This window comes from Lates calcarifer, linkage group LG2 (genome assembly GCF_001640805.2).
Source record: "Lates calcarifer isolate ASB-BC8 linkage group LG2, TLL_Latcal_v3, whole genome shotgun sequence".
Classification (NCBI taxonomy): domain Eukaryota; kingdom Metazoa; phylum Chordata; class Actinopteri; family Centropomidae; genus Lates; species Lates calcarifer.
The window spans coordinates 13,219,956-13,242,810 of record NC_066834.1 but is presented as its reverse complement, the minus strand read 5'-3'; the positions used below and the strand labels follow the sequence as shown (position 1 = coordinate 13,242,810).

Below are 22,855 nucleotides of genomic sequence, written 5' to 3'. Positions count from 1 at the left end.
TAACTGGGCTTGATGTTTTATCTCCTGTGGGTTAAGTATGTTGGACTCTGTCACTCATGCTGTCTTTTTTTTTTTGTTAACTGGCTCACATTTGGAGAATACATCAGCTTTTATGGGCTCATCACATGTACTGTGAGCTGATTCATTCTCCTAAAAGCAAAAACTGCAGGTGGTGGTTAAATATAGTGAGTCTGAAATGACATTTAAACACCTCAAAACTGGATCCAAGCACAAACATATTTTGTTATACTGTCAGAAAAGCGCTTCTCTGACCCAGTCTACTACTTATAATTACAATCCCGCAAATACACATCTGCTCTCAGAATAGTAGTGAGTTTCTACATATGGTGTGGGAGCCAGCTCTGCGGGTGTTGATTTCAGGAGGTGCTGCTTTCCCCTCCTGATCTGAGGCTTTGGTCATGTCCCAGCTGGTCATAGTCTCCGATCTGTTCCAGCAGTTCCCTGCTGTCACGACTAACGCCCCGTAGCTGACACACTTGTTAGCTCCATGATTCAGCAGCTGGCCCAGGGTATCTGCAAGGTTGCTTGTTTTTGCAAGGCCTTTAAATGGTATTACAAATCAATTTTGAGAGCATTTTCACCACCAAAACACTGTGAAAATAAAAACAGTCAAGTAGCTGATTCTGCATGACTGGCAAAAAAAAGTACTGATTCAAGGAACCAAAACAGACCACTGTAAGACTCCTTAAATTCTGCATCTTAAATTTAAGGACTTCATATTGGCTATACACATCAGACACACACAGAACAACCACTGACATGTTGATCATCTTGTTACAATACAATGTTCTGCTGGGAAACCCTGACATTCATCTGGATGTTATTTAACACATGCAACCCACCTATGCCCCCCTTTCTACCATCAAATCAGCTCTGACCCGTCAGTGTATGGACACAGGACCTCTGGGCGTCCTGTGGTGTCTGGCTGTGACATTAGTAGAGGATCATTTGGGCAGGTTATTTTTAACATGGAAATATACAATTTGATATACAAAAAGTAAGACAATACTTACTTCTTATTATATGTGTAAGTTTTTTTATCTGACACAGACCTTCCTATTGCAACTTTACTTAATGGTTTTTAAATAGGTTAAAATATAACACAGCCTTTATCTTTGTTGTCCAGTCTCAGTAAAGTCCAGGTTGATCCCAGACAGCAGCTCCCCTCCACAGGAGCGGTTCAGCAGCTCCTTCAAGGCCTCATTTACATCATTATTGAAGACGGTGGAGAAGTTGGAGTACCCTCCTCCACCCCCATCCATGGGAAATGAGCCCATCACCTCCTGCACCCATTTCAGCTCATTGCTAAGCTCCAGGCGCAGTGCATCGAAGTGGTTCTGTCTCTCCTGGTAACGGCTGCTGATGGCGCCGAGGCTGGAGCTGAAAGCCTGCATGTCGTCCTGCAGGCTCCTCTTCAAGGCCTCGACCTTACGGAACTCGTAGCGGATCTGTGAGAGCTCATGGCGGACGCCCTCACTCTCCTCCTTGTACCAGGCCTCCTTTTCATTGTATATAGACACCATGGCATCAATATCTTCTTGCAGAGAGTCATGGGCAGCTGCCAGACTAATGAATGAGCTCTCCATCTGGTCAATGTCTTCCACCACCTGTGCAAAGCGCTCAAAGTTTACATAGGTGTTGTTGGGTGGCATGCTGGAGTGGGACTTGATAGTGTACTCCCTTAGGCGCTTGGTCTTCAACTGGCGCCGCTCCCGTTTCTTTGGCTCCTGGGCTTTGTTTTCCTCCTTGTGTTCATTGGACTAAAAGGTGTAAAGAAAGGACTGTTAGTGACTGTCAACCACAGAGGAAAGAGCTGACACTGATGGAGAGAGCTCATGCACTTCTGCATCAGGTAGGCTTCGGTTTAAGGAGCACTGCAAACCACCAATAGCTTTTCCATATTATGTGTTACATACAGGCTTGTACACAATAAGGCAGGAAGGAAAATACCAATAGCTGCTTGATACAGTGCAAACAGTCTGCCTTACTGACTGTCTGGGTTTAAGTTAAAATGGTATACAAATAAAAGTGAAGAGAAATGTGCAGGGAGAGATCAAAAGCCTTGTCTTTCAGGTCAGTGTTTTTCTCCAACTGTTCTTCATGCCTGTGGAGCCATTCCTAGCATTAGCTAAGTTAGCTAGCCACCTTTTTTTATCTGTTGACAAAGAATTGCATTAACACTGACGAGTGTTGATGAATTGAGAAACAGAGTTTTTGCATAACTTAACTGGGTTAGGGGTGTTTTTTGTCTGTTTGTTTTTCAAACAATAATTGAAAAAAGAACATATAGCTTTACAAAAAATAATTTAAGTTCATTATTAATCAACCAGAATTACTGTCCTGTGGTTTTATGCCTCTACCACCAGTAAAGTTGCAGGAAATACAGTAACAACCTCCCCTTCTGTTACTGAGCTATAGTGTTGAACCTTCGACCTCTTGGACATAAAATGTTATTACTTCCTCATTTTACACTATCAGACATCTAGACATCTATTTCTAATTCAAGTTCAAACACCACTGCCAGCAGACAAACTCAAGTGTGCTCAGTACTGTGTGATTGTAATGCTAATTAAACACTATTAATCTAAAATTAAGTTCTCATTTTACCTTGATCCACGGGTGATTAAGAGCATCTTGAATTGTTAATCTTTTCCTATAGGAGAAAAACAGTGTGGTTATGTGATTCTGGAGAGCATTAAAAAAATGAAAGCAGAGAGTTTAACTTTCTTATACTGACACACGTTTGCCCTGAGGAAAATGTCATTCACTACATTACACATGAGTTCCTACTTCTTATCTTTCTCCAGCAACTGGCTGATGAATTTCTTGGCCAGCTCACTGGTGTGACAGAAGAACTCTTCATCAAACTCATAATTTATGGCTGAAATGTTCCCCAGTGTGTCCTGTTTGGTCTCCCCAAGGAAAGGTGAGGCACCACTCAGCCTGGAACAAAATGTTAAAAAAGGAGCAGTTTATCATCCTGTTTGGAGGGGGACTGCAGTATTAATGTAGAGTTTACTGTCAGTGACATTGTTCTGTTTGCATTGCACTTGCAGGATGTAGGTGATGACCCCAATACTCCACATGTCTGCTTCTAATCCGAGTGGCTCATAATTGACGATCTCCGGTGCTTCAAATAAAAACAGTCAAAAAGCATCTTTGTTAAACCAGGTAAAAAAAAATAAAAAATAAGCAAACCATACTTCTTATGTGCCTACTTCTAAACATTGTCTATCACAGTTCTTGGATGTTCTTTTTACACAGTGAGGACACTGGATCTGTGATATCTGATGAGCTTTGGGATGAGATGAGGGAGGTGATCAAAGACTGTCCCATTAATGCCAGATTTCAGCTCAGGTGGTTTAAGATCATGGACTGGACTCACTTCTCAAAGACCATCGGGTGTGTGTGTGTGTGTGTGTGTGTGTGTGTGTGTGTGTGTGTTGGGGTGGGGGTTTATTTCATTTACTGGTACAAATTAAAGAAAAAACCTAAAAACTTAGAGGAGAAACCTGTTGTTACATGATGTTTCCTTCACAGTCACCAGATCTCAACCCATCTGAACAATTATGGGAGATTTTGGACCAAACTGACCAAACAATGCTCTCCACCATCATCAAAACACCAAATGAGGGAATATCCTTTGGAACACTGGTGTTTTCTTTTTCTTTATGCCCAACTGTACATACTTGTAAACATTTCATTAACATTTCAAATAGCTTTTAAAGTAGCTCATCTTACCCACAAACTCAGGTGTCCCAAAGATGTTTTTGAACTCAACCCCAGCTTCAATCTTGTGAGCCAGACCAAAGTCAATGAGTTTGATTCTCGGCAACGGCACATTCTTGTCCAGTAGCATTATGTTTTCAGGCTGCAGATAAGAGACGAAAATTTACTGAGAAAATACAAATGACATTAACTATTATACTGTTTCCCTCGTGACACTCATTTTACATAGCAAAAAGAAAACATACACACAAAGAAAGCACTCATGAAACTGTCTGTGTTCAACTTACGCAAACAACTACAGCAGTGGCAAATATACGCGCAGAACACAACTATTCATTTTAAATTTACTGTGTGTGCAACACACTTTATATTTTTCTAGATTAAAGACAGCTTATTGCTTCACCTAGTGGACCAAATCTCACTTGTGTAATTTTTTTTGTGTATTAGATTATTTTCTGTAAGATTTAGCTCCCAGCTCCTCCTGCTGCATCTGTCTGAGCGAGAGAGGAGGAACACAACTGTCAAAAGTGACACAGTGAGCGGATCTTATTTAAAATAATAACCTGACAAACTTACTGAATAAGAGCAAACCGTTGACTGTATTAATGACTGTAATATATTATTTTCTTTACAGATTAATCTGCAGATTATTTTGTGACTCATGTATGAATAATTTTATGTATAAATATCAGAGAATAGTGAAAAAAAATGCCCATTACCAAAGGTGACATATTAAAATTACTGGTTATATATTTGACCAACAGTCTAAAGACATTCAGCTCAGTATGGCATGAAACAGAGAAATGCAGCAAAGTAGCCAAAAATCCAAATATCCCCACAGTTTTGCTTTTCTAGAGTTAATGCTTCTAATGGTAAGTATTGTGTTTTGTTGTTTTCCGTTCAGGCATAACTTCATTGGAACAAAGGAATGAAACATGAACAGAACACATGCTGCACCATGTTCTTCCTGTTTCAGTAAAGCATAAAAAACAAAACTGTCACATGCTTGACAGCTGCTTGTTACTTACTAATATGAAGATATGGATCAAGTCTTGAAACCATTATTTGCAGGTTTTGTTTGCTGTTGTTTTCCTTTTGGTTACATTTAAACAGTTGATAGAAATAGAAAATGTGATGTCAGTTTGTTCTATTTCCTTTATAGTTTAAATCAAAGTAAAAAATGTTCTGTTAATACAACTTCTCTAGTATTTCTAGGGAAAGCTTTACAAACAACGCTGAGTCATTCTAAGTAATAAACTCCAGACATGAAACAACCTTTTGTCGCTTTGTTAAATTGACTGAGCTCATGACATCGCCATGCATTTCACCGTGACCTCTGATTTACAGAATATGTCTCAGAAACGTGAAAATGTTCAGACAGGCCGTGGCGTATTGAGTCAGGACAAACCTTCAGATCAAAGTGGGCAATTTTTCTAGCATGGAGGTAGTTGACCCCCTCGAGGATTTGCTTGATGAACTGAGTGGCTTCTTCCTCGCTCAGAGACTCCTTCTGCGCCAGGAAATCAAACAGCTCACCTCCAGAGACCCTGCAACACGGAACAAGACATTTGTCATCCACGCGCCCACTGCAGCTACATCAGCGGTTACACTGTCACACAGGATAATGTGCTGTGATGTGGAAATCGTGATTTTACATAGTGGGAAAACATGGATATAAATAATACTAAAATCATGAATGCATGAAAAGTGTTTTTGCAGAACATTATGATGTCACAGTGAAGTTGATCTTTGACCTTTTGGATATAAAAAGTCATCACTTTATCATTTTATCCAATTAGACGTTGATTCACATAAACATTTTGCAATTATTAACATCTGAATTCTAGAGTTACAGCCAAAAATGACAGTGACCTTTGAACTTTGACCCTTGATCACCAAAATCTAACCCATTCATCCTTGTTTCCATGTAAACATTTGTGTCAAAAATAAAATTCCTCACAGGCAATCCTGAGATATCGCATTCACTGAGAATGGGATGGACAGAAGGACAGACAACCCAAAAACATAATGCCTCTGCGAGAGCAGTGGCCGGGGGCAACAACAACACAGTAAAATAAATACAGATAGCAGTAAATGCATATAATTTAGCCCACATGTGGTGGGCATGGAACTAAAGCTGATCTCTGGTCACTCACAGCTCCAGGATGAGCACCACGTCGGTGCGGTTCTCAAAGACATCGTGCAGCGTGACAATGTTGGGGTGCTGGATCTGCTGCAGGATGTTCACCTCCCGCTCTATTTCCTCCCGCCGCACTCCTCGAGAGCTGGCCATGCTCTGCCGCTTCTTGATGAACTTGGCAGCAAATTCCAGACCCGAGCTTTTCTCTCTGCATTGCTTTACGATGGCAAACTGCCCACTGAAACACAGAGAGGGGAAGGAAAATCCTCGACTTAAGTCTTAACAGGGTGACTCAGAGTAATGAGTCACCCTGTTAATTTATCAGCTGTTTGATAAACTGGCTTAGTGCAGCTATACTCTATATATTGTATCAGCTTGTATCTCAGCCAATTAGTAACAAGAAAAGAAAACTACATGTTTTAGGTCAATTAGAATTGACCTAAAACATGTATTTGAATACATAGTTTGTCCAACCTTTATTTTTCTACTGTAAAAGATACTGCTCAGTTCATAACTCGGTCAAAACTCTTTAAAAAGAAAGTTAGTAGTGTACTAATTTTATCAGACTTTTAAGCTCTCAAATATAGATATGGGTATTGGCAACAAAATGCTAGTATTAATATCTGTTTCTTTTATCCAGTCTGTACTATTTGTATTTGTGTGCTGTTTGTTTGAAGGGTCATAGGTGCCTTCAATAAACTACTATTAATATATTAGCAGCACTTTTTTTACACATTTGAGAAGCTTAAAAAAAGCTTGATTTCTTTAACTTAAATAAACAGATTAATTAATTAATTTTCTTTTGACATATTAATCAACTAATAGCTACAGCTCTAATTGTTATACATTGCCAGCCAAGCCTCAACAACAGGATGTGTTTGAGATCAAGTGGTGAATTTTTATGCTAAGTGTAAAATAAAAGTGTGCTTTTCTTCCTTTGAGTAGATCCTCTCCTGAGCCCAGAGACAAACTGAGTTTAGACATGTTCAAACTCAACAATAAAAGGTATCCAGTACACAGACTGGCCTGATGGGGGCGCTTCACACAGTTTTCAAACAAAAAGAGTCAGCTGTGACACTACTGATCCATTTTGATTTCAATGGAAACTGAGAGTCTCGACTGACTCAGGCAAATGAGATGAAAACACAATCACCCCGTAGAGTTATTTATTATTTGTTTAGTTGTACTGTTTTCTGCATATTGTTCACCTCACAGTAATACATACATGCTGTGTGTGTGTGTGTGTGTGTGTGTGTGTGTGTGTGTGTGCGGGGGGGGGGGGGGGGGTTGTTATTAAAGTTTCCCCACCACCTCTGTCTATTTATAGTGTTGCACAAATTCTGCAGCACTATGATAAGCTTGGCATTTACAGACACTCACACTTAAACAACTGAAGCAAACACTTCACTGGGTTTGATGTGTTTAAAACTCATTTGTTACATGACTGTATATGTACAGCTGCATCTAGTTTTCCTCCTGATTTACTTGAATAGTTTGTAAGCTAACACTCTACTTCCTCATCTGCAGCCTGCCTGAGAGCAGATTTAGTCTCTGCTAAAGATAGACGGTTCCTTTAAAAAGCAGCTTGACAGACGTAACAGTTGTCTCCACCTGACAACACACAGCAACAAAACTGAGTCTAAAATACAACCAGTTAATTTTTCTTTTTTTTCCCCCTGTTAATCAATGCAATAAATGCTTTAGAGAGACATTATGTTTTGCATGCGTTCCAGTAATCATGACCCACAGGAGAAAGTCGCTGTTTAAAGCCATCGAGGAGAATAAGACAGACATTTCACAAGTGCAGGGAGAGTTTACAGCATGCAGTTAATGACTGAGGGTAATTTCCATATTGTCATAGCACAGCAATAAGTGCCTGGTGCAGTGACCTACATGCTAGTTAGAGCTACTGAGCTCTGAAACCTCTCTTTTCAAACCTAAGTGGATACTTTTAAATTTAAAAAAAAAATTAAAGCTGTTTTTACAAATAAGTATTTCCTGTCGCCCTCTTCTCTCCTACCTCTTTCGGTGTCCTTATGTTCTTATGTGTGATTTGGCTGCTGCAGCAGTACAATAATGTACTAATCTATTTAATGTATCTATGTGTAGTGTCTGTATCAGATTGAAGGTACTCATGTAGTGTCCTCATTCACTCATTTGGATTCATTTACAGTAAACATTAAACCATCATTATCCATTAAATCAAATATTAAACTGATGCAAATACTGTGAGCTTTAATACACTTATTTCACCACTGAGGAGTAAACGTGTGCATCCACGCATGTCTGTACCTTCCCAACTCTTCACCGATTTCATAGAAATCCTCCACTCTCTGTTGTTTGAATAAATCCATGGCTGCAGTCCTCACTGATGTGATGATTAGGATAACACGTCAGTTTTCATCTCTCTTAACCTGTAACAGATTTAATCAGTGTAAAAAACTTCTCTCAGCTTTTTAAAAGAATAGACAGTACGACGTTATTATAAATGTCACCGAGCATAAATAAAACCACGTAATATTAGTTAATTAGTCTTACCCTCTTTGAAATAGTTGTTATAACTTTTTTCCCGTGACACCTCGTCCTCCTCCTGTCCTGCTGTGCTTCTGTGTTGTGTACAGGCCACGACAGATCGGTAGTGCCAACACGCTGCTCTGTAGCACGGGTAGAACGCGATTCAGAACTCCATTCAGAAAACGGCTAATTTATGGTGGCATTGCTGATAGCCAAGTGAAATTTTTTTGACAATTTAAGCTAATGCTATAATTTTTCATGAACGCCTACTGTTGAATGACAACAATGTGCTGTGCAGAGCAAAAAAAGGTCCACAATTATTTCTCATTTGTTCAGCCGCACATGATATAAAGTGTAAAATCTTGCTCTAAAAGATGGTTTTTAGGTGTATTTATTTAATGCGGAATTGACAACTGAAACACGACTAGATCATTCAGGTTGAAAAACGTGCTTCATATAGTAAGTTTACGTTGCAGTATTTTAATGACTTTGGTCTGCGTTCTCAGTTGAAAGTTCAAGACACTCGTTGCTGTGCGCGCGCATGTCTATTGCTCGACCATCTGTTCAGCTCGCGCCTGGTTGAATTATGACACCTGTTGTCTGTCGCGGTCAAGCGGACTGCCAATTCTGCGAACAAATGATTTGTTGATTTGACATCATTTACTATTTAAATAATAATACTGATACATGTAAACATTTATTATTTTTAATTTATTTCAATAAATCACATTTCCCTCCATCACATTTTTGTCTTTTTTGTTTGTTTTATGCTCCCACCACAATACCATACATGTAGCTGGTTTACCTTGTTGGGATTGTTTGTTCCCATGTGGGTGGATGGTGTGGTCACATTTTTGTCCCTACATTCACATAATCAAGTACATGAGGAGCTGTTACTGTGTATGAAACGGAGACAAAAGCAAATTAAATGAATGTGACCAAGATATTAAAGTTCAATCTGGGACAAGGAACACAGATAGTAAAATGAAGCTAGCAGCCCAACGAGTGGTAGAAGAGTCAGTGGTAGATAAACTGAAACAATACCACTATTCAGATGAGAGAGACGCCCAACAGAAATAGTCAAATGAGGCACCTTGTCTTCCTTTTGAGAGTTGAACACTATCCGTGCAGAGAGTATGTACCACAGTGCTGCCACTATTCTGACATTTTGTCCTAACAAAAGCGTGGAGCGATGGAGAATAAGTTGGGTGTAGACCTGCAGATGGAGACACCAGAAGGAGGCCTGAAGGAGCTGGTTCTGAGGTGGTTCACTGAGACGCAGGCAGCGCTCATGCTCAACAATGGAAACTTCCCAGACTGGTTTCAAGGCTTCGCTGCAAGAAAGTAAGCAACACAGAAAAGAGAGGAGTCCTACAACAGGATTTGTGGTGCAGTTTAGGATTCTCTGATGCTTTGGCACATGACAGTTTCATTGGTTTTGGCCTTGCAGGTTTTAGCAGTTTTTTACTGCACTACTGTACAATTATCTGACAACTTTAGTTTCCTGTTACTTTGTAATACATAATTGTCTTATTATACTATGTATTTGTGTAGATTATACTACCATGCACGAGAACATGACCAGCTGCAACAGTAAAATGTTGAATATAACACTCACAGGGGACATTTTAAGTGTAACATATAACATATGACATAACAGTTAATCAAAATAGAAAAAAATACAAATTATTAAAAGAATTGACATCAGAATGTAAACAATCCTGGCTACAGCCTTGACTGCTAACATTTCAAATTACAGCTTATAAACTATAAAATTGAATGACTTGATTCCTATTATAAAAGCTATATTTGCACGTTAAAAAAAATCAATGTATTTGACAGAATCAATGACTCTGGATGTAACAGGGATGGATATAGTGACGGCAGATGTTTGTTTTCTCCGCATGATGTGTGTGAGACTGAATAAAGGAGGTTTCATGACACAGCAGTGTTATTTTTAAATCTAATTTGCCTGTAAGTCTGTTTAATTGGTTCTGTTTCTCGCTCTGCCTCAGGGATGCAGAAGATCTATTAAGAGATAAAGCTCTAGGCAGTTTTCTCATTCGCCTCAGTGATAAAGCCATTGGCTACATCTTGTCCTACAAGTAAGTCAAACCAAATCTGTGGTTAAACTGTTTCTTTGCTGCCTTTTCTGATTCATCACACTCCTTTTTGTCCAAAGGGGCCACGACAGGTGCCGCCATTTTGTCATCACCCAGGATCAAGATGGGCAGTTTGCCATATCAGGAGACTGTCAGACTTATCACAGTCTCACAGAGCTGATAGAGCACTACAAGGTCAGCCCCATCCAGCCCTTTGGAGAGTGCCTGACCTCCAGCTGTTACGAGGTGAGGAGGGACTTGTGAAACACAGACAAGTAAAAGATCTCATTTGGGTGGTTTTGCATCTTTTTTGTACTCGTCATATCATTTGTAATCATTTGTGTGTCCATATGGTTCTTTGTTAGACCTCCAAATCATGTGGCTTACAACAAATGTATTTTTATTCATGGATGTAATGACTGTAGTCATGCTAGCTGCAGGACAGTGGCTCAGTCCACCATGTTGATCTGTGCAGTCTAAAGTATATCAACAACTATTCACTGGACATTCATGGTTTCCAGATGATGAACCCTACTGAGTCTGCTGATTCGCTGATTTGTCCTCTAGCATCGCTAGAAAGTCAAAGTTATTACACAGTAAAATATCTCCACATCTACAAGACAGTGTGGCACAACATTTTGTAACTATATTCATGGTGCCCAGAGGATGCATCCTGATGACTTTGGTTGATCCTCTGACTTTTCATCAAGTCAAAATCTGAATGCATCCAACATTTTGGTATATGACCAAATACCTGCTAAACTAATGACCCATCACCCTTTTTTTAGTATCAGTATTAATTAGTAAACATTAGCATGCAGACACACAGACCAAAGATGCTGAATATGGTCAAAAACATATGTGCTAAACATCAGCATGTTAACATTGTCACTGTGTGCATGTAGCACGCTGACATTTGCATTTACTGCTTGCGTGCCTGAGTGCATCCTCACTGGGTAGCTAACATGACAGTAGTTGATACAAAGACTAAAGATTATACTTTAAAGGGATTTTTTTAATCACTCGTCATTCTTTTGCATGTACAAGTTTGGCTGGCTGGTACATGGCAACCACCACTAGTTTATTTTTACTGGCGCCTGCGTTTACATGCCTCATTTACATGTCTCACTTGTTTTCCTTGTTGAAGCCAGATGGTTTTGTAAAGTGCCATAAAGAGACAATAATAATACGGCTTGCTATTTTCAGGAAGACACAGGTGAACTATACGATGTGGTGAACTACAACCCCAAACATAAGCCTGGAGTGAGTGTCCAAGCTCTACGGAGCCTGTGGGACCAGAAAAATGATCATCACAATGACCCTCGCAATAATCAAAGGACTCAGCAGCAAAATGGCCCCGGGACAGTGCAGCCACCTGCAGTGCCACCTAAATCCAAAAGCAGAAAGTTGACGGGAACAGTGTCTGTAGACGCAATGTCCCTCTCACAGGTATGACAGAAACTAGAACAGGCTGATTATGATTTTCAGCATGACATGTGGACTTTGTTGGAAAAGTGGGCTGCACATGAAGACACTTCTTTACCTGTTCATCAAAATATTCAATATATTTTCCTACCAAACTGCTCTAAAACAGTTATACAACAAAGTTTAGGTGGATGGTATGTGTCAAAGTAACATCCAGATGAACATCAGAACTCAAAAGTTTCCCTGCAGAACATTGTGTTGTAATGAGATTACCAGTGTTATTCACTTCACCTGTCAGTGGTTTTAATGTTGTGGCTGATCAGTGTTATACTATAATTAGATCACAGCACTGGCTATGCTTATAAATGTAGATTTTACAAAATGTCCCTCCACATACATGAAAAGCTTCCTTTGTGCATCAGCATCACACAGATTAATCAGTAACAGTAAAGACATTAACAGGAACAAAGTAATTCTGTCCCTTATACAGAGAAAACCACAAACATAATGAAATGAATAGATTAATGTGAGGTATAAATATTAATACTTGTTTCAATGTTCAGTGGTTGGTTTGCATCATGAATAGTTTAATTTGCATTAACAACATTAAACAGTGAATCCCGTCAGTTCATCTTTTACTAAAACAAGTCACCCTGGTTTAATTAGAGTCTGAATGAACTCCTGTTTTAAGATTTAAGTGAAAAACATAAATAACATCGACACCTGTGATTAACTAATCTACTACTTAACTAACTCTTAAACTAAAACAGCAGAGCAGTCACATATAAACCAGCAGCACAAACCAGCTGAATGATTTAGCTGCAGGTGTAATCAAAAAGTTAATAAAAATATAATTTGAGTGTCTCTTGTTCTTAAACAACTTGTGTCACTTTCAGTCACGGAGAAAGGGATCTTTTACAACAAGAGCTCACCTACATAAACCACAATATATGTGAATACACTAAAACCGTCAGATCACATATAGGGTCTGTCTGCAGTTCATTCTGCTGTTAGATCAATGTACTGATTTGCCAACATCTTGGCTTTAATTAAGCATTGAATATTGGATTGTTACGTCATCTACTGCCGTGACCCTGCCTTCAAAACCCCTGATTTCATCAGTGTGGGATTAAGTTGACTCCCATGATAGTTCCACAGGCTTATCTAACCTATCTACAATGAGCTTCTTGAGAAAACACTGAAGGTTTTGACATGGAAAAACAAATATTTTTGAAGTTAACGAATGCCTGTGTCAGTGCCTCTAATTCTACTAAATCCTCACACAATCAGAGACAACAGAAAATGTCAGTGTTACATTACTGAATATACACTAATTATATATTTGATATATAAACCTGTACAGTAGAATGAAGCCTTTAGTGTCTCCCGAGCAGCCACTTATGGACCTTGTAGAGAGATAGTTTTGTCATCCATATTCTCATTGATTTGTTATCACGTTTTCCAGGGTGTACCTCCAGTTCCAAAAAGAGGCATTCCTCTGGGCTTCTCCCTGAGTGGATCTTTGCCTGACACAACATCACATCCAAGTGAAACCCAGAGTGACTCAAACAGATCAGAGAGACTGAGAGGAAATGCGGCCTCAGTGCTAATGACAGACAGAGACTCATTTAAAACCACTGACACAAGCTATCCTGGGGATCTTTGTCCACCAGGTACCACATACTCTGAGCTAACACAGGTGGAGAACAGAAGCAAATCTCTACCACAACTTGACCACAACAACGTGGTGGAGGACGAGTATTCTAACCAGCTCAGTAGTCCCTCAGCATCTTACGCACCTGCTCCACTGAAAAGGGTCACCTGCCACACCTACTCCCTCCATGAACCTGGGGCTCAGAGGCCAAACGCCTCTAGGTCAGAACAGCAGAGCGATGATATGGAATTACTGAGGTCCAACCCTTTGTACCATACCTCTGAGGGGCCAGGGGGGAGTTCAACTCAGCAGGGAGATGGGATGTATGCTGAGGTCCCCCAGAGGTCAACACCTGCTGGTCAACCTGATGACACCTACGAGCAGATCCCTGGAGATGCTGCCATTGCTGCTGCTGTCCAAGGCAACACTTATGAGTCACTGGATGATATGAAGACTAAGAAGTCCAAGTCCACCTGGGGTAAAAATGTAAGTCAGAAACAATTAACCAGAGTTGTTGATGTTGAGAGCAGAAAAATGTAATGTAATGGCTTTTCTTATTTTCTGTTTGCAGAACATGAAATGGAAAAAATTCCTTCCTGATTACAAGAAGAAATAAAAGCAACAGAAAGGACTCTGCATGTGGATAATTTTGTGGTCAAATGCAGAATCGAGTGTTTGATATTTTAGTTAACTGAGACAAAAATGAAAGTATGAGTATTACGTATGTATCAAATGTCTATGATAGTATTTTATTAAGTATGAAAGTATAGAATTCAGATGTCCTAAGTCTGTAAATATCCCACTCTATATATATTTAGCAGTAGTTAGTATATTCCAATCATTTTCCTCTCACAGCAAGCAAGATTAACATTACATATTTCTATTATTATTACTATTATTATTATTATTATTATTAGTAGTAGTAGTAGTAGCAGTAGTGTTGGTGGTGGTTTTAGTTTTTGTAGCAGTGGTGGCATTAAAGGTGATACAGGATTGTGTATTTGTGTATTTTGTCATTAAAATCTTTCAAATATCTTGAAATTCAGACAAATTAACTAAATTACTAATTAACTAAAAAACAAAAGTAAATCATCAGATACTTGTGTCACTGTTCATCATAAGTTCATATTTAGACATTTTGATTTGGTTTTGAAGTGAATAACATGGAACATCTTGTTACAACACAATGTTCTGCTGGGAAACTTTGGACTCAGTCATCTGGATGTTACGTCTGTTCAGGTCCAAACTCAGTTCAGACTTGCACTTCACAGTTAATCTGACCTGTTGGATCTAGTCACTAAGTATTTACATTTTCTGCCTTCTTTGCATTCCCAGCTTCAGATTTCTTCATATTTCCTCTGTCCTAAACCTTTCTCCTGCCGAGTCTTCCTCATGACTCACATTCTGCCTGAAGCCTCTTTCCTCTTGATGATGTGCTTTTTGTCTGAAATGCCTTCCAGCTCTTTTTGAACTGACTCCTTCATGATGAGATCTTTCTTTATTTGAAGCACCATCCTCATTATCTACGAAGTCTGTCACCTCTCTCTTAAGGGGGCTGCTCTCCGTGGAGGATTTCTCTCTTCTTCTGAAAGGTCTTCCTCATTTTCTTCAGTCCTGTCTTGTCTTTCTTAAAGCACTCTCATCCTGTTATGGTTGCCTCCTCTTCACCACGAGAATGTTACTTTTCTCAACTGATCCCTGATTAGATGCTCTAACGTGCCAGAACCTTCTGAATTGCTGGGTTTAAAAATATTTATATTAAATAAATAATACAAGGGATTGTGTGAGTCTCTTTGTGGTCATTTCGTATCAGTTAATGGTCATTTTGTGTCTCTTCATAGTTATTTGAATGATTTTTCTTGTAAACAGTTAACAGTCACTTCAAACAATGTCTCTGACACCTTGGGTTCTGTGGGCCTATTCAGTAATCCTTCCATACCAATATGTAAAGAGAATTTCGACTGACACTTCAACCACCCTTAAGAATAAGCAGTATAGATAATAGATGGACGGACTTATTTTAACATTAAAGGGTGCTGTGCAGTTCCTGCTTTTGGCCAGTAGATGTCAGAGACGTCTCTGTGTGCCACTTTGACGCTGCCAGGGAAGAAGAAGAAGAAATTACGGAAGTACGGCTCCCAAATAGATTCCCGTTGGAAGAGTAAAATACAACAGAGCGCCTTCCTTCCATTAAAACTAATCAGATCGGACTATCAATTTCTCAATAAGACGATGGGCACTAGAGACGACGAGTATGACTATTTGTTCAAAGGTAAAAGCCAAGCCTTTTCTCATCTTTGGAGATCTGATGGTGTGTTAGCTGAGAGGCTAACCAGGCCAGCTGACTGGCTGCCAGGCTAACCGTCAACCTTTGTGCTCTGATCACTTTTCACCGAGATGTCTGGGACATGTCAGCAACTTAAATTAACTTACACGACGCAGGACGGCCCTTTACTAGCTATGCGTGTAGAAACCTCCGTGGATTCATCACATTACGTTCATTATCGTTAACCGACAGGACGTCTTGAGCGTTAGCTGTTAGTTGTTAGCCGCTATCGGTGGGCGCGGACCAGCTTCACGTCGGACACACCTAACGTTAACCGTTATCACATTATCTTCACGGGTTCCAACCAGACGAACCAACAGAGTTATTCACAACAATAAAACACGCCAGTAAAACGTTTAATCTGGAGTTTACAGCGGTTCATGCCGCAAACTAGCTAGGCTAAGTGTTAGCTGGTTTTATAAATAAAAAGTACACTAGCATATTAATAACAATAACAATAAGGTCAGCGAAAATGTCTCGAATAAAGTGAACAGTCAGTTTTAATATTAATACGTTCAGATCAATGGGGTTGCGGAATAACTGAGTTATCACGACGGTATTGAGGTGATTAACTAGCAAGTAGAATATCTGCCTATATGTTATATCATAAATTCTCTATAGCTGCATTTGTTTTATTCGTTGTAATGTTATGTTTATATGTCACGTTGTTTATTGTATGTGTGATGATACCTAGCAGTGGTTGTGTATTGACTGGATGTCCTTTGCAAACAACACAATAACACACTAAATATCTAAAAATGAATTTGTGCAAATAAACAGGTCAATCTGTGTCCAAAGCCTTGCAGGATTAGTCGATCAATCGATAAGTCGATGGACAGAAAAAATTGTACTAAAGAGACTGTAGACAATACTCACTTGATTTGTTGTGGTCAGACTGCTGACTCCACAGAACAAGGACTGTTCATTTTTGTTCTCCATCATTTATGTTTGAAAAAACTACAGAGAATGAAAATTTCAAACAAGTATGAAGGAGCACTTAGTACAAGAAATAGAAACATCACATATACTGTATTTAGAAGTTCCAGTAATTAAGGCTACAGCTAATGATTACTTTCATTATTGATTAATCTGCCAATTATTTTTTGATTTTTTAATCTCTTAGTCTATGGAAGAGGTTTTGTTTTGTTAGGCAGAAGTCTCCTATTTTCACAATCAATCGTTAAGTCTATAAAATAAAAAATAGTGAAAAATAACAATTGCAGTTTCATAAAGTTCAAAATGACATCCTCTCATCACTTCTGTTCTCTGATCAATAATCGAAAGATGTTCAATTTAATATCAGATAAGATAAAGAAAAGCAGTGAGCCCTCACAGCTGAGAATTTGGAACTGAAAACAGATTGATTATCTATACGGTTACAGATTATTAATTAAATGTTGCACCTTATTAACAAAAAATACACATGGCAATATGTAAACACATGTAAATATACTGTACAGTTAATGAGCAGCATAGCGATCAGAACATGCAAATATGGCATAATAAATATATACAGTACACAAGTTATAATAAGCTTTTGGTGTAAAATGTATTTGTGTTTGTGTTTCAGTGGTCCTTATCGGTGACTCAGGTGTGGGAAAGAGTAACCTGCTGTCCCGTTTCACCCGCAACGAGTTCAACCTGGAGAGTAAGAGCACCATTGGAGTTGAGTTTGCCACGCGCAGCATCCAGGTGGACGGCAAGACGGTGAAGGCCCAGATCTGGGACACAGCCGGACAGGAGCGCTACCGTGCCATCACATCAGCGTAAGTATAGAGGAGCAGGTCGGTAGGGCTCAGGACGTGCTGTAGAAACACGTCGGACAGGTTGGTTTTAGTGCATATAAACTTTACCATTCAGGAGTTATATGAGAGCTGTGGCTAGCAAACCAAAACAATGAGATAAAAGCTTTGCTGAGTGTAATGAAGGGCTGCAACTAGCAGTTCTTTTTATTATCAATTACTCTATTTGTTTTGTCTGACTAACACTGCAGAGCCCTAAGATGTTCAGTTTATTATCACATAAGAGAGTTTCCCAAACTTTGTTACCTCTTAAAATAAAGCACATCGATTTTGATCCTTCTTTGCAGCTGTCTAAAGTTCTATAAGCTACAGATTTAGACCTCTGAACTTCTCGTATTATCTCATTTAAACATATTTTTGAGCCCCAAAGAGCTGAAACTCCACATTTATCCTGTGACTCACAGGTGGGGTCCTGGACAAAAATGAGCAGCAAATCTTCACCAGTGAGAAATGATTCATTGATTATCAAACAGTTGGCAGTTATTTCTCTGTTGATCAGGGCTGTTGGCATCATTATGAAGCCACTCTTTGACTTGAGCCACTTCAAAAATATGATTCAATGCAGGTTGTGCATCAGGAAGTCTTTGCCTGTTCCTGTCCATAATCACTATCAGCAATCGCCTTTTAGTGACAGGAAGAAGAGAGAATGTCAGTGTGTTGGAACCGATGTTTTTTTTTTTGTCACAGTCCAGCGCAGATGTGTAAATGATCTCTACAGTGTACAGATAATGACTGTCCACTCAGCTCGCTGTGGCCCCAGCAGGCCTGTTTTCCTATGCAAAACATAAAGTTAGTGGTGGCGTCAACACACACACACACAGAGAGAGAGAGAGAGAGAGAGAGAGAGAGAGAGAGAGAGAGATGCAGAACTATTATACTACTATGTCAGCCGGAGCTGGCACATAAATTCAGCTGGACTGCTACAACACACTGACCGCTTCTACCACATCACCTGTAATACGCCTTTTACTCAGCTCTGATGATAACAGTGCAACGATGAGCCGAGTCCTCTCTGTGCATGTGGCTCTGCTGCAGGTACTACCGCGGGGCGGTGGGGGCTCTCCTGGTCTACGACATCGCCAAACATCTAACTTACGAAAACGTGGAGCGCTGGCTGAAGGAACTGAGAGATCACGCCGACAGCAACATCGTCATCATGCTTGTGGGCAACAAGAGCGACCTGCGTCACCTTCGGGCTGTCCCCACCGACGAGGCCCGGGCTTTTGCCGGTAAAACTATTCTCTTCTACTGTAACAGAAAACACAAAATATGCCACAAGAACAGAATTAAACAGAAATGTGATTAGAAAAGAACAAATAACAGTTCAGTAACCAAAACCTACTCAACATGAGACAAACGTTTAGTGATTCTCTGGGTGATGATTTCTAATTCTTTTTGTAATGATTCTGATAAATGTATCCAACTAAGTTTTTCAGTTGAAACTATGTATAACAGTCTCACAGTCTCTCAGTCAGATATCTGTTTAAACTGGTCAGACTGGTCTGCTATTTGTGGAATGCTGCGTATTTGATCGATGGTTAACATGCCCTGTTGCTCCACTTTGGCCTGCAGAGAAGAACGGTTTATCTTTTCTGGAGACATCGGCTCTGGACTCCACCAACGTAGAGACGGCCTTCCAGACCATCCTTACAGGTCTGTACTGTGCATGTCCTTAGAGCGAGAAACAACCACTGGCCACACAGACCTTGACCTACTGAGATAATCCTGTTTTATGTTTTGTTTTTTTGTGCTCCTGCTGATGTCTGTACGGATAATTAAGTTAGTAAACTTGATGCCTTCAGTTGGTTAACATTACAAAGATAGTGATAAAGAATCATGTGACATCTAAAAAGTAAAAATGGCTGACTTTGTTTCCACTGAAAACAGGAATATTTAAAAGCAGTTTTGAAAAGGCTCAGCTTGTACATGTTAAATCAGAAATAATTATAATTTTTTTTGTGCTGGGAGAAAAATCTAAGTGTGTACGTCCTTTGGCAAGACATAGAGCCCTAATTAGCTCCTGATGGTCGGAGCAGCACCATCTTGTATTGCATTCTCTAAACAGGCTGTAACTCTGAATGGCTCTGTCTGTGTCATTTTCACCCGTTTGTCTCTCTCCCGACAGAGATCTACCGTATCGTCTCTCAGAAGCAGATGTCGGAGCGTCAGGAGAGCGACATGTCCCCCAGTAACAACGTGGTCAACATCCAGGTGCAGCCCACTGAGAACAAACCAAAGATGCAGTGCTGTCAGAACATCTAGCCCGGCCGCGGATCTGCTGCTACACCCAACCCCTCTCCCCCTTTTTTCTCCCCCTCTCTCTCCCCACAGTCCACGGCTCCCCTCCCCTCCCTCCCTCCCTGCCTCCCCCTCTGCCCAGCTCACAACTCCTCAGCCCCCTCCCCCTCAGAAAACAGACTGCCTCGGTGTAGTGCGTGGCGTAGGAGGGACGAGCCACAGCTTCGAGGCTGTGACCCGAACTCTGCACCAACCTGTACCTGCCACCCACCCCACACCCAACCCCCTCCCCACCCTTCCCCCTTCTTCCTCCTGCTCTAAATATATCCCAATATAAGAAGAAGTCACCGCGTGGGGTGGCCCCCCAAGCAGAGCCCCTCTGTCTTTAGGTTTCTGCAGGGCAGCAGGCATTTCATATCACTTTAGATTTCATTACTGTAGATGCGCTGACATGTCACAAAAATGTCTTAATATATGAATGTGATTTGTTTTCTTCTCTTCATACTTTGTGCTCCCTTTTGATTTCTCCACTTTTTTATGATCTTTCTCTGTCTTGTATCATATATCTACTACTAGGTATATATGAATTTAAAGCACATCAAAGTTGCTCTGAAGTGTATTCCTATATACAAGCTTCTCCTGTCATTTTAGGCTCCCCCACCCTCTCCTCTTTAGTGCAATGTACTGTTTTGGAAACAACGTGGATGTATCGAGCACAGTGTAGACGCGCGTGCTCCGGTAGTGTCATGCCATTTGATCTGATTGCTGTGAATATGACGCTAGTGAAATGTAGAATCTTTTCCGCATTTGCCGAGCTTCAGTTTGCGCCGAGTAGAAAAAAAAAAGGATAGTGTGTGTGGGTGTGAGCTAGCACGTGGCGCCGCTGCCTTGTAAACGTAGCCGTGTTTACAGCGGGTGGCGGGTTTCGGACCAGCTTTGCATGTCTTTAAAAGATGGCGCTCTGCTGTGCTGCATGTTTTTAAATCTGGTGAAAGACTCGATCAGGACTCTGTGGAACACTATCATTGCTTTGAGGGAGAGAAAGTTTAGGCTGTCACCATGAAAGCTGAACACAACTCGTGTACATGTTGTCCTACTTTAAGTCTGGCATCATACGGAGATTGTTGCGCTTAATGCCGAGAGGGACTGAGGACACGTTAGTCAGCTCCAACATTAGGAAAAAAGTATGCATTCTTTTTTGACATGTTTGACTACAACTATGCAGAAACTAGCACATGGCTGTTTGGATTTTTTTCTTAGTGCACTTGTATAGCAAATGAAGGAATTAAAAAAACAGCAGAAGTATTCTCGTATGACATTCCTATGATACTCAGTAATAATATAATCAAAAATCTCCTGTAGTCTCTGCAAATGATGCTTTATGCATGTAACCACAGAAGTGTAGTTAGGACGCACTGAGAAAGTAGGAAATGGCAAATGTCACTCACTAGGTTGGATTTCATGAGCGTGAAATTGTCAGAATCTTGCACTGAACCTTAATAGTTAATCTAGTAAAACATGCTTTCTTGTCTAGGATTAGATTTTTACTGCACATGGAGAATCTGGACCTCTTTTGTCAGATTGGATGCACCGTTTTTAAGATGGTGCCACTGGTCAAAAACCAAAATATTAATGTTTTAGCAGCACGGGATATTGGCCGAGTCTCAAAAGCCTTTTCCTTGAATGCTCAGTGCTCAAACTGACAGGAAGGGTTTGCTGAAGGAAAAACTTGAGAGATTCAGCCACATTCCTGCAAACTTCTGGTCACAGTGCCTCCTTAACCACGCATACCTGTCCGAAAAACGCCTCTCATTCACCTGCCAGTAACTCACCGTCATATCCGCCTCTTTCTTATCCAATAACCTGGCTTTGTCTGTCCCTCAAGGAAACAGACAGCTGTGTTGTCCCTGTCACATAAAGCCTATGTACACCGAGCTGCCTCTGACTTCAACACAATGCATGGCTTTCTGTACGACTGCAACTCCAGTGTCGTATCGCCTTATGTAGCTAACATTGTCATTACTGTCCATGAAATATGCTGAGGGTTCTAGGCTTGGCTAGTTAGGAATGACATGCTAAACAAGCTAACTGTTGTGTCCAGTCCAATATGTTAACGGACACCTGCCTCGCTAACAACCTACTAGCTAAAACTCCCAAGAGTGTGTTCTGTTGAATTTCCAGGTTATAGCTGTGTCAGTGTGTGATGGTGTTAGCAGACATATACAATGCCTGAACTTGGTGTGTGTGTATGTGCGTGTAGAGGCAGAGGGTAGATCGGTAGCTCTGGAGTGTGTGTGAGCCTGGCTGGCAGTGCCAATGGCGTTTCTTTGAACAGACGGCGCCGCCAGCCGAGCCTCTCCAGACTCACTAGCTGGCATCTGTGGACAAAGTGATTCCTTTCTTCTGAAAATATGATTTCTGATCCTGTCTCATGTACCTCCATTGTTCTGTTTTTTTTTTTAAGAAGTGTGTTTTGATTTATCTTTTTTTTTTTTTTTTTTTTTTTTTTTACTATATTGAACTCTATAACTGACTGTAATTCCAGTGTAAACATGTAAGGGTGAAATGATGTCATTTCAATGAATTTGGAGGGTTAAATGTGAGGGGGGGTCAAAATGAATGGTTTTATGTTTTGTACAGATTGATAAATTGTACAATTGTGTCTATATCTTAAGTTATCAGTTCATCTTAATAAAGCGCACCAGTCATAAACCTTTATATGGGCTTGTATTTTACTGTGATATTGTTACATCTAATTCATATTTTATGGGTCCTGTTGTTTGCTAAGAAGTTTCCACAAAGGAACCCATAACTATAAATATGCATATAGAGACTGTTCAATTATTGGACATTTTAATTAGTTATTTAATTCAAATTAACTGCTTATGTTACTATGAGAGACTA

At 40.1% G+C, this 22,855-nt stretch overlaps 3 protein-coding genes and 1 long non-coding RNA gene across 4 annotated transcripts; 2 read left to right on the top strand and 2 right to left on the bottom strand.

Moving 5' to 3' along the window:
* Nucleotides 1–711: 711 nt before the first annotated feature.
* dapk2a (death-associated protein kinase 2a) lies at nucleotides 712–8,820 on the bottom strand. Its single transcript, XM_018692701.2, has 9 exons — nucleotides 8,429–8,820; nucleotides 8,183–8,304; nucleotides 5,907–6,128; nucleotides 5,159–5,297; nucleotides 3,763–3,892; nucleotides 3,076–3,151; nucleotides 2,812–2,964; nucleotides 2,629–2,674; nucleotides 712–1,781 (listed from the first exon to the last, which is right to left on the bottom strand). Exons 2-9 carry the CDS (start codon nucleotides 8,242–8,244, stop codon nucleotides 1,131–1,133), a joined length of 1,479 nt encoding a protein of 492 aa, XP_018548217.1. The 5' UTR covers nucleotides 8,245–8,304; nucleotides 8,429–8,820; the 3' UTR covers nucleotides 712–1,130.
* A 287-nt stretch (nucleotides 8,821–9,107) lies between these two features.
* On the top strand, nucleotides 9,108–15,343 carry LOC108894176 (SH2 domain-containing protein 7-like). The gene is made up of 6 exons (XM_018692702.2): nucleotides 9,108–9,748; nucleotides 10,420–10,509; nucleotides 10,587–10,752; nucleotides 11,713–11,955; nucleotides 13,397–14,071; nucleotides 14,157–15,343. Exons 1-6 carry the CDS (start codon nucleotides 9,597–9,599, stop codon nucleotides 14,199–14,201), a joined length of 1,371 nt encoding a protein of 456 aa, XP_018548218.1. The 5' UTR covers nucleotides 9,108–9,596; the 3' UTR covers nucleotides 14,202–15,343.
* Nucleotides 9,603–17,467, bottom strand: LOC127143291 (uncharacterized). The gene is made up of 3 exons (XR_007814580.1): nucleotides 16,019–17,467; nucleotides 13,864–14,058; nucleotides 9,603–9,738 (listed from the first exon to the last, which is right to left on the bottom strand). It is a non-coding gene; the product is annotated as an uncharacterized LOC127143291 (long non-coding RNA).
* On the top strand, nucleotides 15,689–22,669 carry LOC108894177 (RAB11a, member RAS oncogene family). Its single transcript, XM_018692703.2, has 5 exons — nucleotides 15,689–15,857; nucleotides 17,482–17,677; nucleotides 18,749–18,942; nucleotides 19,286–19,366; nucleotides 19,839–22,669. The coding sequence occupies exons 1-5, from the start codon at nucleotides 15,818–15,820 to the stop codon at nucleotides 19,973–19,975; spliced, it is 648 nt and encodes a 215-aa protein (XP_018548219.1). The 5' UTR covers nucleotides 15,689–15,817; the 3' UTR covers nucleotides 19,976–22,669.
* The last annotated feature ends 186 nt before the right edge of the window (nucleotides 22,670–22,855 follow it).

Bases quoted from the DNA above. Each gene is read 5' to 3' on its own strand.
- dapk2a (XM_018692701.2), bottom strand. From the start codon at position 8,244: ATGGATTTATTCAAACAACAGAGAGTGGAGGATTTCTATGAAATCGGT. The intron at 5,298-5,906 runs GTGAGTGACCAG...TCCGTGTTGCAG, and splicing joins GTGGTGCTCATCCTGGAGCT to GGTCTCTGGAGGTGAGCTGT. The intron at 1,782-2,628 runs GTAAAATGAGAA...TACACCTTTTAG, and splicing joins TTAATCACCCGTGGATCAAG to TCCAATGAACACAAGGAGGA.
- LOC108894176 (XM_018692702.2), top strand. From the start codon at position 9,597: ATGGAGAATAAGTTGGGTGTAGACCTGCAGATGGAGACACCAGAAGGA. The intron at 9,749-10,419 runs GTAAGCAACACA...GCTCTGCCTCAG, and splicing joins CAAGGCTTCGCTGCAAGAAA to GGATGCAGAAGATCTATTAA. The intron at 10,753-11,712 runs GTGAGGAGGGAC...TGCTATTTTCAG, and splicing joins TGACCTCCAGCTGTTACGAG to GAAGACACAGGTGAACTATA.
- LOC108894177 (XM_018692703.2), top strand. From the start codon at position 15,818: ATGGGCACTAGAGACGACGAGTATGACTATTTGTTCAAAG. The intron at 18,943-19,285 runs GTAAAACTATTC...TTTGGCCTGCAG, and splicing joins CGAGGCCCGGGCTTTTGCCG to AGAAGAACGGTTTATCTTTT. The intron at 19,367-19,838 runs GTCTGTACTGTG...CTCTCCCGACAG, and splicing joins CTTCCAGACCATCCTTACAG to AGATCTACCGTATCGTCTCT.